The 14,093-nt window shown below is 46.0% G+C and overlaps 1 protein-coding gene across 1 annotated transcript in view; it reads right to left on the reverse strand.

Moving 5' to 3' along the window:
* Positions 1 to 14,093, reverse strand: part of gpib (glucose-6-phosphate isomerase b) — a 52,165-nt gene that overhangs the window by 20,946 nt on the left and 17,126 nt on the right. Inside the window, exons 5-7 of the mRNA XM_068049041.1 lie at positions 10,700 to 10,783; positions 6,405 to 6,551; positions 5,967 to 6,038 (exon numbers count right to left, since the gene is read on the reverse strand). Of these exons, the coding sequence (XP_067905142.1) occupies positions 5,967 to 6,038; positions 6,405 to 6,551; positions 10,700 to 10,783 (303 nt within the window). The remainder of the gene's footprint in view (positions 1 to 5,966; positions 6,039 to 6,404; positions 6,552 to 10,699; positions 10,784 to 14,093) is intronic.

Here is a 14,093-nt window from a genome sequence, read left to right on the forward strand (position 1 = left end):
TCTGAGAGTAGGTTTGCTGCATCGGCTTCGTCAACTCTCCAGGACAAGGTTACAAACACCACCTGGGAGAAAGATCACAGCGTTAAATAAAAAGCTTTAATTTTCTTTGAACATTTTTGTTTATTAACTATAAATTACTGGAGAGGGGGAGAAAGGTTCTTTGATCGGACAGGGCAGTTGGAGGTGAGAGGTCGTTTGATGAAACCTTCAGGAATGCAGTTGGCAACTCGACTGGTGGACCTTGAGAAAAGCTGTGACTTTTAAATATCACCACCTCACATTACATCAGCCTGGATCGACAGCATCATATCTATCCCCAGGGAGAGTTCGAGGTCCTCCCAGCTTTTCAGAGCTGTTTAACTGAGATTAACTCTCAACATCTGTCTATGGGAGGTCCACCGGGGCCTCCAATCTCTGCCATGCCTTGGCTCGGTGGTTAGCACTCCCGTCTCTAAGATTGTGGGCATAAGTCCCACTCCAGAGACTTGAACTGAGGGAGTGCTGCACTGTCAGAGGTGCCATCTGCTCCCTCATGTGGATGTAAAAGATTCCATGGCTCTGTTCAAAGAGCAGGGGAGTTCTCCCCAGTGTCCTGACCAGTATTAATTCCTTAACCAACATATAACACAGACTATTTTGTTGTTACCTCGTTGGTCTTTGTGGGAGCTTTCTGTGCACAAATTGGCCACTGCGTTTCCTACAACAGTGACTGTACTTCTGTGGCTGCAAAGTGGTTTGGGATATGCAGAGGTTGTGAAAGGCTCTGTACAAGAGTCATAGACTCATTTACAGCACAGATGGAGGCCATTCGGCCCATCGGGTCCATGCCAGCTTTCCTGCAGCAATCCAGTCAGTCCCACTTCCCACTCGATCCCCGTAGCCCTACAAGTTTATTTCCTTTTGAAATCAGTGATCGTCTCCATTTCCACCACCCTCGTGGGTAGAGTGTTCCAGGTCATTACCACTCACTGGGTAAGAAAGTTCTTCCTCACATTCCCCCCTGCACCTTTTGCTCAAAACCCTCAATCTGTGTCCCCTACTCCTTGTACCATTCGTTAATGGGAAAAGTTTTTCCTTGTCTAACTTATTTAAACCTGTCATAATCTTATACATTTCTATTAAATCTCCCCTCAATCTCCTTTGCTCCAGGGAGAACAACCCCAGCTTTTCAAACTTAACCTTGTAACTAAAATCCCCCATCCCTGCAACCATTCTGATAAATCTCCTCTGCACCCTCACATCCCTCCTGAAGTGTGAACAAACAAAGAACAAAGATAATTACAGCACAGGAACAGGCCCTTCGGCCCTCCAAGCCTGCGCCGATCCAGATCCTCTCTCTAAACATGTGTGGTGACCAGAACTAGACACAATTCTCTAGTTGGGGCCTAACCAGAGCTTTATAAAGGTTCAGCATAACTTCCCTGCTTTTGTGCTCAATGCCTCTATTTATGAAGCCCAAGATCCCATTTGCTTTACTAACCACTCTCTCAACAGGTCCTGCCACCTTCAAAGATCGACGCACATGCACCCCCAGATCACTCTGTTCCTGCACTCTCTTTAGAACTGTGCTATTAAGTCTATATTGCCTCACCCTTTCCCTTCTGTCAAAATGCATCACTTCACACTAGTCTGTATTAAATTCCATCTGCCACCTCTCTGCCCATTCTACTAGCCTATCAGTGGCCTGTTGCAGGTGGTTCATATCATTGGCAAATTGTGAGATTCTACTCTGTATTCCAAGTCATTTATCTATAGCTAAAAAAGCAATGGTCCTAGCACTGATCCTTGGGGAACATCTCTGTCTACCATCCTCCAGTCTGAAAAACAACCATTTACCAGGACTTGCTGTTTTCTGTCCTTAAGCCAATTTTATTTTTATCCAATTGGACACTGACCTTCCTATTCCATGAATCTCAATTTTGTTAACCAGCCTTTTATGTGGCACCTTATCAAACACTTTCTTAAAATCCATATAAACAACATCCACCACATTCCCTGCATCAACCTTCTCTGTTACTTCATCAAAAATTTAAATTAGTCAAGTATGATCTGCCTTTTACAAATTGATGCTGTGTCTCCTTAATTAACTCAAACCTCTCCAAGTGTGTGCTGATTCTTTCCCTGATTATTGTTTCTAAACCCTTATCCACCACTGATGTTAAACTGACCAGCCTGTAGTTGCTAGGACTGTCCTTACACCCTTTCTTGAATAAGGGTGTCACATTTACCACTCTCCAATCCTCTGTCACCTCCCCCATATCCAGGGAAGATTGGAAGATTATGACAAGCCCTTCCACTATCTCCATCCCAGGTTCCTAGCCATCCAGGCCAGAAGACTTACCTACTCTAAGCATAGCCAGCCTTTTTAGTACATAAGAAATAGGAGCAGGAGTAGGCCATTCTGCCCCTCAAGCCTGCCCCGCCATTCAATAAGATCATGGCTGATCGGCCCCAGACCTCAACTCCTCTTTCGTACCAGCTCCTCATAGCCCTCAACTCCCCGATATTTCAAAAATCTATCTACCTCCTCTTTAAATACTTTCAGTGATCTAGCCTCCACAACTCTCTGGAGTAGAGAATTCCAGATGTTCACTACCCTCTGAGAGAAGAAATTTCTTCGCATCTCAGTTTTAAATGAGTTTCCCCTTATTCTGTAACTATGTCCCCTAGTTCGAGATTCCCCCACTAGTGGAAATATATTCTCAACATCTACCCTGTCAAGCCCCCTCAGAATCTTTTACGTTTCAATAAAATCACCCCCATTCTTCTAAACTCCCATGAATAAAGGCCTAACCTGTTTAGCTATTCTTGATAAGTCAACCCCTTCATACCTCCTGCCTCTCAATTATTACCCTCTTCATTGCCTCTACTCTCTCCACTTCTACCAATATTTTGTCAGATTCCTCTTCCTCAGTAAACACTGATACAAAGTACTCATTAAGTATTCTAGCCTTGCCCTGTTCCTCTAAGCATATATTATTCTCTCTGTCCCCAATAGGCCCCACTCCACCTGTTACTATTCTGTATGCCTAATCGGTAGATGCATACTACAGCCTGCCGGACTGAACATTGAATTCAATAATTTCAGAGCGTGACAGCACCCCATTTTACTTTCATTTTTAGTTGTTTTTTCTTTTTCACAACCCTTTTTTTTTGTGTTTATTTCATTTCTTCTTAGTTTGTTCAGTTTGCTTGCCCACTGTTTTTTTTCATGTTTGCACTTGTTGCTGTTCAATATTCAGTCCGTTAACACCTTTTCTGTACTAATGCTTTGTCTTTCAACACGCCATTAACATATTGTTTGCCTTTGCTCCATGACCTTTTGGTCAGCTATGTGGCCTTGTCCAATCTACACCTTCTCCTTTGTTATCTCTTGCCCCAAGCCCACCTCACTTGCTTATAACCTGTGATATTTCTAATATTTGTCAGCTCCGAAGAAGGGTCACGACCCGAAACGTTAACTCTGCTTCTCTTTCCACAGATGCTGCCAGACCTGCTGAGTGGTTCCAGCATTTCTTGTTTTTATTTCATTGTTCTGTTAGTTTTTCTTGTCAGTCTTTGGTTCCATTTTATCCTGGCTAGATCCTTTCTCATTGCATTGAAACAACTAGTCATCTTCCAATCTAATCGTTCTACCTTATTTTGTTCCTTGCTTTTCTGCATTATTAGTCTAAACCTTATTATACAATGATCACTCTTACCCAAGTGCTCCCCCACAGACACTTGATCCACTTGGCCCACCTGATTCCCCAGCACCAGATCCAGCAATGCCTCCCTTGTAGCTGGGCCTAACACATTTCAGAAATTCCTCTCCTCCTCACCCTTTACTCTAACATTATCCCAATCAATATTTGGGTAATTAAAGTTCCCCAGTATCATCGCTCTATATTTCTTGCACACCTCTGTGATCTCCCTGCAGATTTGCTCCTCCATTTCTCACTATCTGGAGGCATATAGAAAACCCCCAGTAGTGTGATTATCCCCTTTTTGCTTCTCAACGCTTCCTCAAGGACATCCTCTTTCCAACACTACAATGTCTTCCCTAATCAGTACTGCCATCCCACCTCCCTTTTTCCTCCTCTATCTTTTCTGAACACTTTATATCTTTGAATATTAAGTGCCCAGTCCTCACCATTTTTAATCTACGTTTCAGTTATTGCCTCGACATCATATTCCCACACTGCTATTTGTACTTGTAGCTCACCCATCTTATTCACCACACTGTGTGTGTTTACACACATGCACTGTAATCCTGCCTTTGCATTCCTCCTAGTCCTTCAGTCCACTCCTATCTAATATGGAAGTACTCCCTTCTCTTGTATTGTCCAACACTCTCACTCTTTAATGCACCTGATTCCTCTTTTCTACTTCTATATGCTGATGCCCCTGCCAATTTAGTTTAAACCCTCCCCAACCACAGTAACCAACCTCCCAGTGAGGACATGGGTCCCAGTCCTGTTGAGGTGCAACCTGCCTTCTGCCCCAAAGTGGTGCCAATGCCCCAAGAACCTGAAGCCCTCCCTCCTACATCATGCTTCAAGTCACGCATTGATCCTCCCCATTGAGTCATTTACGGCACAGAAGGAGGCCATTTGGTCTATTGACTCCATGCTGGCTCTCCTTGCAGCAATCCAGTCAGCCCCACTCCCCCACTCGATCCCCATAGCCTAGCAAGTCTATTTCTCTCAGGTGCCTATCCAACTTCCTTTTGAAATCATTGATCCTCTCTGCTTCCACCACCCTAGTGTGTAGCAAGTTCCAAGTCATTACCAACCACTGCGTAAAAGAATGTTCTCTCATATTCCCCCTGTATCTCTTGCCGAAACCCTTCAATCTGTGTCCCCTAGCGTTTGTTACCATTAATCTTTTCTGAACACTTTATATCCTTGTATATTAAGGACCCATTTTTAAGCTACATTTCCAGGACTGCCACTACATCATAGCTTCTTCAGAGATTATACTATCTTCAAGGTCCTGTTTGTTAACTTCCTCTCTAGCTCCTGAAAATCGAACTAAGACCTCAATATTTGCCCTTGCTACGTCATTGGTACCAGCATGCACAATAACTTCAGGCTTACTCCCTTCCCCCTGCAGAATACTCTGCACCCTCTCCATGATGTCCTTTAGCCTGGCAATACACCATGCGGAACTCACGATGCCGGTTACAGAAATGCCCGTCTGTCCCTGATTATGGAATCTCCAAAAACAACTGCATTTCGACACTTTGCTGCTCCCTCCTGTACAGTTCCTTTCCCATCGTTGCCATGGTCTGGACTGCATGCTCGCAAGTTCTTTAAGGGGGGGCGGGGGGGGGGGGGTGGTGGGATGATTCAGAAGTTTGCAGATGATACAAAAATTGGCTGTGTGGTTGATAATGAAGAAGAAAGCTGTCGATTGCTGGAAGATATCAATGAACTAGTCAGGTGGGTGGAACAGTGGCAAATGGAATTCAATGCGGACAAGCGTGAGGTAAATTGGGGAAGGCTAACGAGGTAAGGGAATACACAATAAACGGTCGGATATTGAGAAATGTAGAGGAACAGAAGGACCTTGGAGTACATGTCCACAGATCCCTGAAGGTGGCTGACCAGGTAGATAAGGTGGTCAAGAAGGCATATAGATACTTGTCTTTTTTAGCCGAGGCCACAGTGAGCAACTGACCGACTTCCCTCAATCACAGCAAGCAGTGATACAGTCAGCTGATCTCAATTCAGGGAGGAAGGGCTACAATTGGCCTCAGAACCCTGGATTAGTGAGCAGACAGAGCAGAGTGATTCCCCCTCCAGTACAATAGCCCAGTACCTACCATCAGGGTTCAGAAATGAAGAAGGGACCAGTGGTAGGGAACCCAGGCTGCCTGAGGAACCATGTCCCAGCTAGAGTCAGGGCCAACAGCTGGAGAAGCAGAATGTAAACCAAGTGAGATTCACCCACCCCTTCCCTCAACCCCCTCCCATTCAACTCACATCCTTTGCAGCCGCCAGGAGCCATTCTTTAGCTGACTCCGCATTGGTGATGGTCTCCTGGGTAGTGAAGGTCTAGAAAACAAAGAGACAGTTAACAACTCAAAACCCCCATCTGTGGGATTTCACTGCCCACCCCCAACACGCTGGGAATCCCCCATCCCTCCCTGAAACTCCAATCCCCCATCCCTCCCTGAAACTCCAATCCCCCATCCCTCCCTGAAACTCCAATCCCCCATCCCTCCCTGAAACTCCAATCCCCCATCCCTCCCTGAAACTCCAATCCCCCATCCCTCCCTGAAACTCCAATCCCCCATCCCTCCCTGAAACTCCAATCCCTCTGCAGGACATCAAAAGGGAGAACATTTCCAAACTGCAACTGACTGCTGCTGACAGTCAGAAGCAACAGCAGACGGACTGCCATCAAGATTGGACACCTACCTTGGATGCGATGATGAAGAGGGTGGTCTCAGGGTGCAGCTGTGCCAGGGTCTTCGCCACGTGGGTACCATCAATGTTGGACACAAACCAGGCCTTCGGCCCACCTTTGGCATAGGGTTTGAGAGCTTCTGTTACCATGAGTGGACCCTAGGACAAAGCAACAGCACAGGATTACCCGGGTCATTGGGGGATAGAGGAGCAGATAAAGACGGACAATCCTGGACCCACTCACACTGAGGCAGATTCTGGAATCCCTCCAACTGTTGGTTATTTTACCACCATAATATACCAACATGAGAGAAACAGTCCAGGCTCAGACGATACACAGTCAAAACATCACCAAACAGGAGAGTGTGTCATTTAATAGGAACAGCAGGAGGCCATTCAGCCCCTTGAGCCTATTCGCTCCTACAATTAGATCATGGCTCAGACGCATCTGAACTGTCTCCACCCGCATTGGTCTACCAGTACTGTACCCCAGTGTTATACAGTGACAGACCTGTCCCCACCAGTACTGTACCCCAGTGTACACAGTGACAGACCTGTCCCCACCAGTACTGTACCCCAGTGTTATACAGGACAGACCTGTCTCCACCAGTACTGTACCCCAGTGTTATACAGGACAGACCTGTCTCCACCAGTACTGTACCCCAGTGTTATACAGTGACAGACCTGTCTCCACCAGTACTGTATCCCAGGTGTTATACAGTGACAGACCTGTCTCCACCAGTACTGTACCCCAGTGTTATACAGTGACAGACCTGTCTCCACCAGTACTGTACCCCAGTGTTATACAGTGACAGACCTGTCCCCACCAGTACTGTACCCCAGTGTTATACAGTGACAGACCTGTCTCCACCAGTACTGTACCCCAGTGTTATACAGTGACAGACCTGTCTCCAACAGTACTGTACCCCAGTGTTATACAGTGACAGACCTGTCCCCACCAGTACTGTACCCCAGTGTTATACAGTGACAGACCTGTCTCCACCAGTACTGTACCCCAGTGTTATACAGTGACAGACCTGTCCCCACCAGTACTGTACCCGTGTTATACAGTGACAGACCTGTCCCCACCAGTACTGTACCCCAGTGTTACACAGTGACAGACCTGTCCCCACCAGTACTGTACCCCACCCCAGTGTTAGTGACAGACTTGTCCCCAACACTGTATCCCAGTGTTATACAGTGACAGACCTGTCCCCACCAGTACTGTACCCCAGTGTTATACAGTGACAGACCTGTCCCCACCAGTACTGTACCCCAGTGTTATACAGTGACAGACCTGTCCCCACCAGTACTGTACCCCAGTGTTATACAGTGACAGACCTGTCCCCACCAGTACCGTACCCCACCCCAGTGTTAGTGACAGACTTGTCCCCACCAATACTGTATCCCAGTGTTATACAGTGACAGACCTGTCCCCACCAGTACTGTACCCCACCCCAGTGTTAGTGACAGACTTGTCCCCACCAGTACTGTACCCCAGTGTTATACAATGACAGACCTGTCCCCACCAGTACTGCACCCGTGTTATACAGTGACAGACCTGTCCCCACCAGTACTGTACCCCAGTGTTATACAGTGACAGACCTGTCCCCACCAGTACTGTACCCCAGTGTTATACAGTGACAGACCTGTCCCCACCAGTACTGTACCCCAGTGTTATACAATGACAGACCTGTCCCCACCAGTACTGTACCCGTGTTATACAGTGACAGACCTGTCTCCACCAGTACTGTACCCCAGTGTTATACAGTGACAGACCTGTCTCCACCAGTACTCTACCCCAGTGTTAGTGACAGACCTGTCTCCACCAGTACTCTACCCCAGTGTTATACAGTGACAGACCAGTCCCCACCAGTACTCTACCCCAGTGTTATACAGTGACAGACCAGTCCCCACCAGTACTCTACCCCAGTGTTATACAGTGACAGACCTGTCTCCACCAGTACTGTACCCCAGTGTTATACAGTGACAGACCTGTCTCCACCAGTACTGTACCCCAGTGTTATACAGTGACAGACCTGTCCCCACTAGTACTGTACCTCAGTGTTATACAGTGACAGACCCGTCCCCACCAGTACTGTACCCCAGTGTTATACAGTGACAGACCTGTCCCCACTAGTACTGTACCTCAGTGTTATACAGTGACAGACCTGTCCCCACCAGTACTGTACCCCAGTGTTATACAGTGACAGACCTGTCCCCACCAGTACTGTACCCCAGTGTTATACAGTGACAGACCTGTCTCCACCAGTCCTGTACTCCATTGTTATACAGTGACAGACCTGTCCCCACCAGTACTGTATCCCATTGTTATACAGTGACAGACCTGTCTCCACCAGTACTGTACCCGTGTTATACAGTGACAGACCTGTCTCCACCAGTACTGTATCCCATTGTTATACAGTGACAGACCTGTCTCCACCAGTACTGTATCCCATTGTTATACAGTGACAGACCTGTCTCCACCAGTACTGTACCCCAGTGTTATACAGTGACAGACCTGTCTCCACCAGTACTGTACCCCAGTATTATACAGTGACAGACCTGTCTCCACCAGTACTGTACCCCAGTGTTATACAGTGACAGACCTGTCTCCACCAGTACTGTACCCCAGTGTTAGTGACAGACCTGTCTCCACCAGTACTGTACCCCAGTGTTATACAGTGACAGACCTGTCTCCACCAGTACTCTACCCCAGTGTTAGTGACAGACCTGTCTCCACCAGTACTCTACCCCAGTGTTATACAGTGACAGACCTGTCTCCACCAGTACTCTACCCCAGTGTTAGTGACAGACCTGTCTCCACCAGTACTCTACCCCAGTGTTATACAGTGACAGACCTGTCCCCACCAGTACTCTACCCCAGTGTTATACAGTGACAGACCAGTCCCCACCAGTACTCTACCCCAGTGTTATACAGTGACAGACCAGTCCCCACCAGTACTCTACCCCAGTGTTATACAGTGACAGACCAGTCCCCACCAGTACTCTACCCCAGTGTTATACAGTGACAGACCTGTCTCCACCAGTACTGTACCCCAGTGTTATACAGTGACAGACCTGTCTCCACCAGTACTGTACCCCATTGTTATACAGTGACAGACCAGTCCCCACCAGTACTCTACCCCAGTGTTATACAGTGACAAACCTGTCTCCACCAGTACTGTACCCCAGTGTTATACAGTGACAGACCTGTCTCCACCAGTACTGTACCCCAGTGTTATACAGTGACAGACCTGTCTCCACCAGTACTGTACCCCAGTGTTATACAGTGACAGACCTGTCTCCACCAGTACTCTACCCCAGTGTTATACAGTGACAGACCTGTCTCCACCAGTACTGTACCCCATTGTTATACAGTGACAGACCAGTCCCCACCAGTACTCTACCCCATTGTTATACAGTGACAGACCAGTCCCCACCAGTACTCTACCCCAGTGTTATACAGTGACAGACCTGTCTCCACCAGTACTGTACCCCAGTGTTATACAGTGACAGACCTGTCTCCACCAGTACTGTACCCCATTGTTATACAGTGACAGACCTGTCCCCACCAGTACTGTACCCCAGTGTTATACAGTGACAGACCAGTCCCCACCAGTACTCTACCCCAGTGTTATACAGTGACAGACCTGTCTCCACCAGTACTGTACCCCAGTGTTATACAGTGACAGACCTGTCTCCACCAGTACTGTACCCCAGTGTTATACAGTGACAGACCTGTCCCCACCAGTACTGTACCCCAGTGTTATACAGTGACAGACCAGTCCCCACCAGTACTGTATCCCAGTGTTATACAGTGACAGACCTGTCTCCACCAGTACTGTACCCTAGTGTTATCCAGTGACAGACCTGTCCCCACCAGTACTGTACCCCAGTGTTATACAGTGACAGACCTGTCTCCACCAGTCCTGTACCCCATTGTTATACAGTGACAGACGTGTCTCCACCAGTACTGTACCCCAGTGTTATACAGTGACAGACCTGTCCCCACCAATACTGTATCCCAGTGTTATACAGTGACAGACCTGTCTCCACCAGTACTGTAACCTAGTGTTATAGTGACAGACCTGTCTCCACCAGTACTGTACCCCACTGTTATACTGACAGACCTGTATCTGTTCTCTCCCCCCCAATCACAGTACAAGTTTCTAATCCATTTACTCCAAACAAGGTCAGTATTACCAACCACCCCCCAAACCCCCCTGAGATTTCCAGCTGCCACAGGTGTCTCTTATCCCAAATGTGTTGATCCCGATGAGGAGTGAGTGTTGTGGTTTCTGTACCAGGTCCGAGCCGCCAATCCCGATGTTGACAATGTCGGTGATCGTCTTGCCGGTGAATCCCTTCCATTCTCCACCGCGGACTTTCTGCAAGAGAATCCGATTCAGTGAGAGGAGGCTCAGAATATCACAACTGTGCAGTCTACCACCCATCTAAACACCAATTACACTCCCCTGTTCAGCCCAGACTACCAGGAAACAGGCCAATCCCAAATCAACCCGGATTTTCCAATTTCTTTCGGGCAAGGTGGGACCTGACCTCCTTGGTGGGTTTTTGTTTGTGAAGAATTGGTGTAGATAACGCAACATACATCTGGTCATTTTAGTGGGACCACGTGTCACATTAAACCTACTGGATTCAACCAATCACACCCTATTTACTAGGGATGTCACTGCTCACGAGTGGTTTTACTCATTCATATGATGTGAGTGTCACTGGCAAGGCCAGCATTTGTTGTTCATCACTATACAACTGCATGGCTTGCTCGGCTATTGCAGAGTCAACCACATTGCTGTGGTTCTGGAGTCAGATATAGACCAGACTGGGTAAGGACAACAGATTTCCTTCCCTAAAGGACAGTAATAAACCAGTTGAATTTTACAACAATCCAGTAGCTTCATGGTCACCATTACTGTTTCTAACTTTTTATTCCAGATTCACAAACCAAATTCAAATTCCCCAGCTCGACTGGTGGGAATTGAAACTCATATCTCCAGATCATTAGTCCAAGCCTTTGGATTACTTGTCCAGCAACATAGCCACTCAGCTACTGAACACAAGAAGACAAGAAATATGAGCAGGAGTAGCCCATATGACCCATCGAGCCTGCTCCACCTTTCAATACACTGATCTTGGGCTTCAGTTCCACTTTCCTGCCCGCTCCCCATATCCTTTGATTCCCTGTGAGATGAACATCTATCTATCCCAGCCTTAAATGTATTCCATGATGGAGCATCCATAACCCTCTGGGGTAGAGCATTCCAAAGTTTCACAACCCTTTGAGTGAAGTAATTTCTCCTCATCTCAGTCTGAATGATTGACCCCTCATCCTGAGATTGTGTTCTAGATTCCCTAACCAGTGGGAACAATCTCTCAGCTTCTACCCTATCCAGCCCCTTCAGAATCTTGTATGTCTCAATTAGATCACCTCTCATTCTAAACTCCAGAGAATATTGGCCCAATTTACTCAGCCTCTCATCATAGCACAACCCCTCATCCCAGGGACCAATTTAGTAAATCTTCGCTGCACTGCCTCCAGTGCAAGTCTATCCTTTCTTAAATGTGGAGACCAAAACTGCACAGTATTCCAGGTGTGGTCTCACCAAAGCCCTGTATAATTTTAGTAAGACTTCTTTATTCCTGTACTCCAATCCCCTTGCAATAATGGCCAACATGCCATTTACCTTCCCAATGGCCTGCTGCACCTGCATGTTAACTTTGTGCGTTCCTTGTATGAGTACCTCCAAGTCTCTGTGAACATCAACACTTACCAGTTCCACACCTTTTAAAAAATATTCTGCTTTTCTATTTTTATGATCAAAGAGAACAACTTCACACTTCCCTACATTATACTCCATTTGCTATCTTGTTTCCCACTCACTTAACCTGTCTATATCTCTTTGCAGCCTCTCTCCATCCTCCCCGCAGTTTACCTTTCCACTGAGCTTTGTATCATCAGCAATATTAGATACATTACTCTCTGTCTCTTCATCCAAGTCATTAATATTGAATGTAAATCGCTGAGGCCACAGCACTGATCCTTGTGGCACCCCACTATTCACTGCCTGCCAACTTGAAAATGCCCCATTTATGCTCACTCTCTGCTTCCTGTCTGTTAACCAATCCTCTATCCATGCTAATATATTACCCCCAACACCATGAACCCTTATCCTGCCTATTAATCTTTTATGTGGCACCTTATCGAATGCCTTTTGAAAATCCAGGTATACTACATCTACTGGTTCCCCTTTATCTACCCTACTAATTACATCCTCAAAAACCTCTAATAAATTTGTCAAACAGCATCTCCCTTCAGTAAAACCATGTCAACTTGTTCTAATCATACTTTGCTTTTCCAAGTGCAATGTTAAGACTTCTTTAATAATAGTTTCCAGCATCTTCCCAATGACTGATGTTAGGCTAACTGCACTGCAGTTCCCTATTTTCTCTCTCCCTCCTTTCTTGAAAAGCGGCGTAACATTTCCCAACTTCCAATCTGACGGGACCATTCCTGAATGTAAGGAATTCTGGAAAATCATAGCCAGCAAATCCACTATCTCTGCAGCTGTCTCTTATAGAACCCTAGGACGTAGGCCATCTGGTCCTGGGGACTTGTCACATTTTAGTTGCTCAAGTTTGTCCAATACTTTTTCTCGACTGATATCAATATCCTTAATTTCCTCACTCTTTTTAGCCCCGAGGTTACTGCCTATTTCTGGTATGGAACTTGTGTCTTCTACTGTGAAGACAGACACAAAATATTTGTTCAATGCCTCTGCCATTTCCTCATTCCCCATGATGATTTCTCCTGTCTCTGCCTCTGCGTCTACTTTAGCTACTCTCTTCGTTTTTATGTACTTATAAAAGCTCTTACAATCTGTTTCAATATTCCTGGCTAGTTTTTTCCTTTTTAATCAACTTTTTGGTGGCCCTTTGCTGGTTTCTAAAATACTCCCAATCCTCAGACTTGCTACTGTTTTTCACAACATTGTAAGCCTCTTCTTTTAGTCTAAAACTCTCCTTAACTTCCTGAGTGAGCCAAGGATGGGTCTTCCTTAATAAGTTTTTGTTTTTGAACGGAATGTACTTTTGTTGAACGCTTCGAATTGTTTCTTTAAATGTTTCTCTCTGTTCATTTACCGCCATACCTTCCAGTCTATTTACCCAATTAACCTTAGCCAGTTCTCCCCTCATACCTTCGTAATTGGCTTCAAGTTTAAGATTCTCGTTTGTGATTGAAATGTGTCACTTTCAAACGTAACATGAAATTCAATGGTATTATGATCACTATTTCCCAGTGGATTTTTAACTATGACAGTGCTTATTAACCCTGCTTCATTACACAATATAAGATCTAAGATAGCTTTATCTCTAGTTGGTTCTACAACGTATTGCTCCAAGAAACTGTCACAAAAGCATTCTACAAATTCATCTTCTGGACCACTGTTGCCAATTTGATTGTCCCTGTCTACATGCAGATTAACGTCCCCGCAATTAATTCGTTACCTTTTTTACGTGCTTCAATAATTTCTCGTTTAATGTTCTGTCCAATAATATAACTACTGTTAGGGGGCCTGTAAATTACTCCCACCAGTGTTTTCTGACTCCTGCTATTCCTAATTTCCACCCAAACTGATTCTACTTCATGATCTTCTGAGGCCAGATCCCTTCTTATTA

The sequence above is a fragment of the Heterodontus francisci genome, chromosome 17 (assembly GCF_036365525.1).
Source record: "Heterodontus francisci isolate sHetFra1 chromosome 17, sHetFra1.hap1, whole genome shotgun sequence".
NCBI lineage: Eukaryota > Metazoa > Chordata > Chondrichthyes > Heterodontiformes > Heterodontidae > Heterodontus > Heterodontus francisci.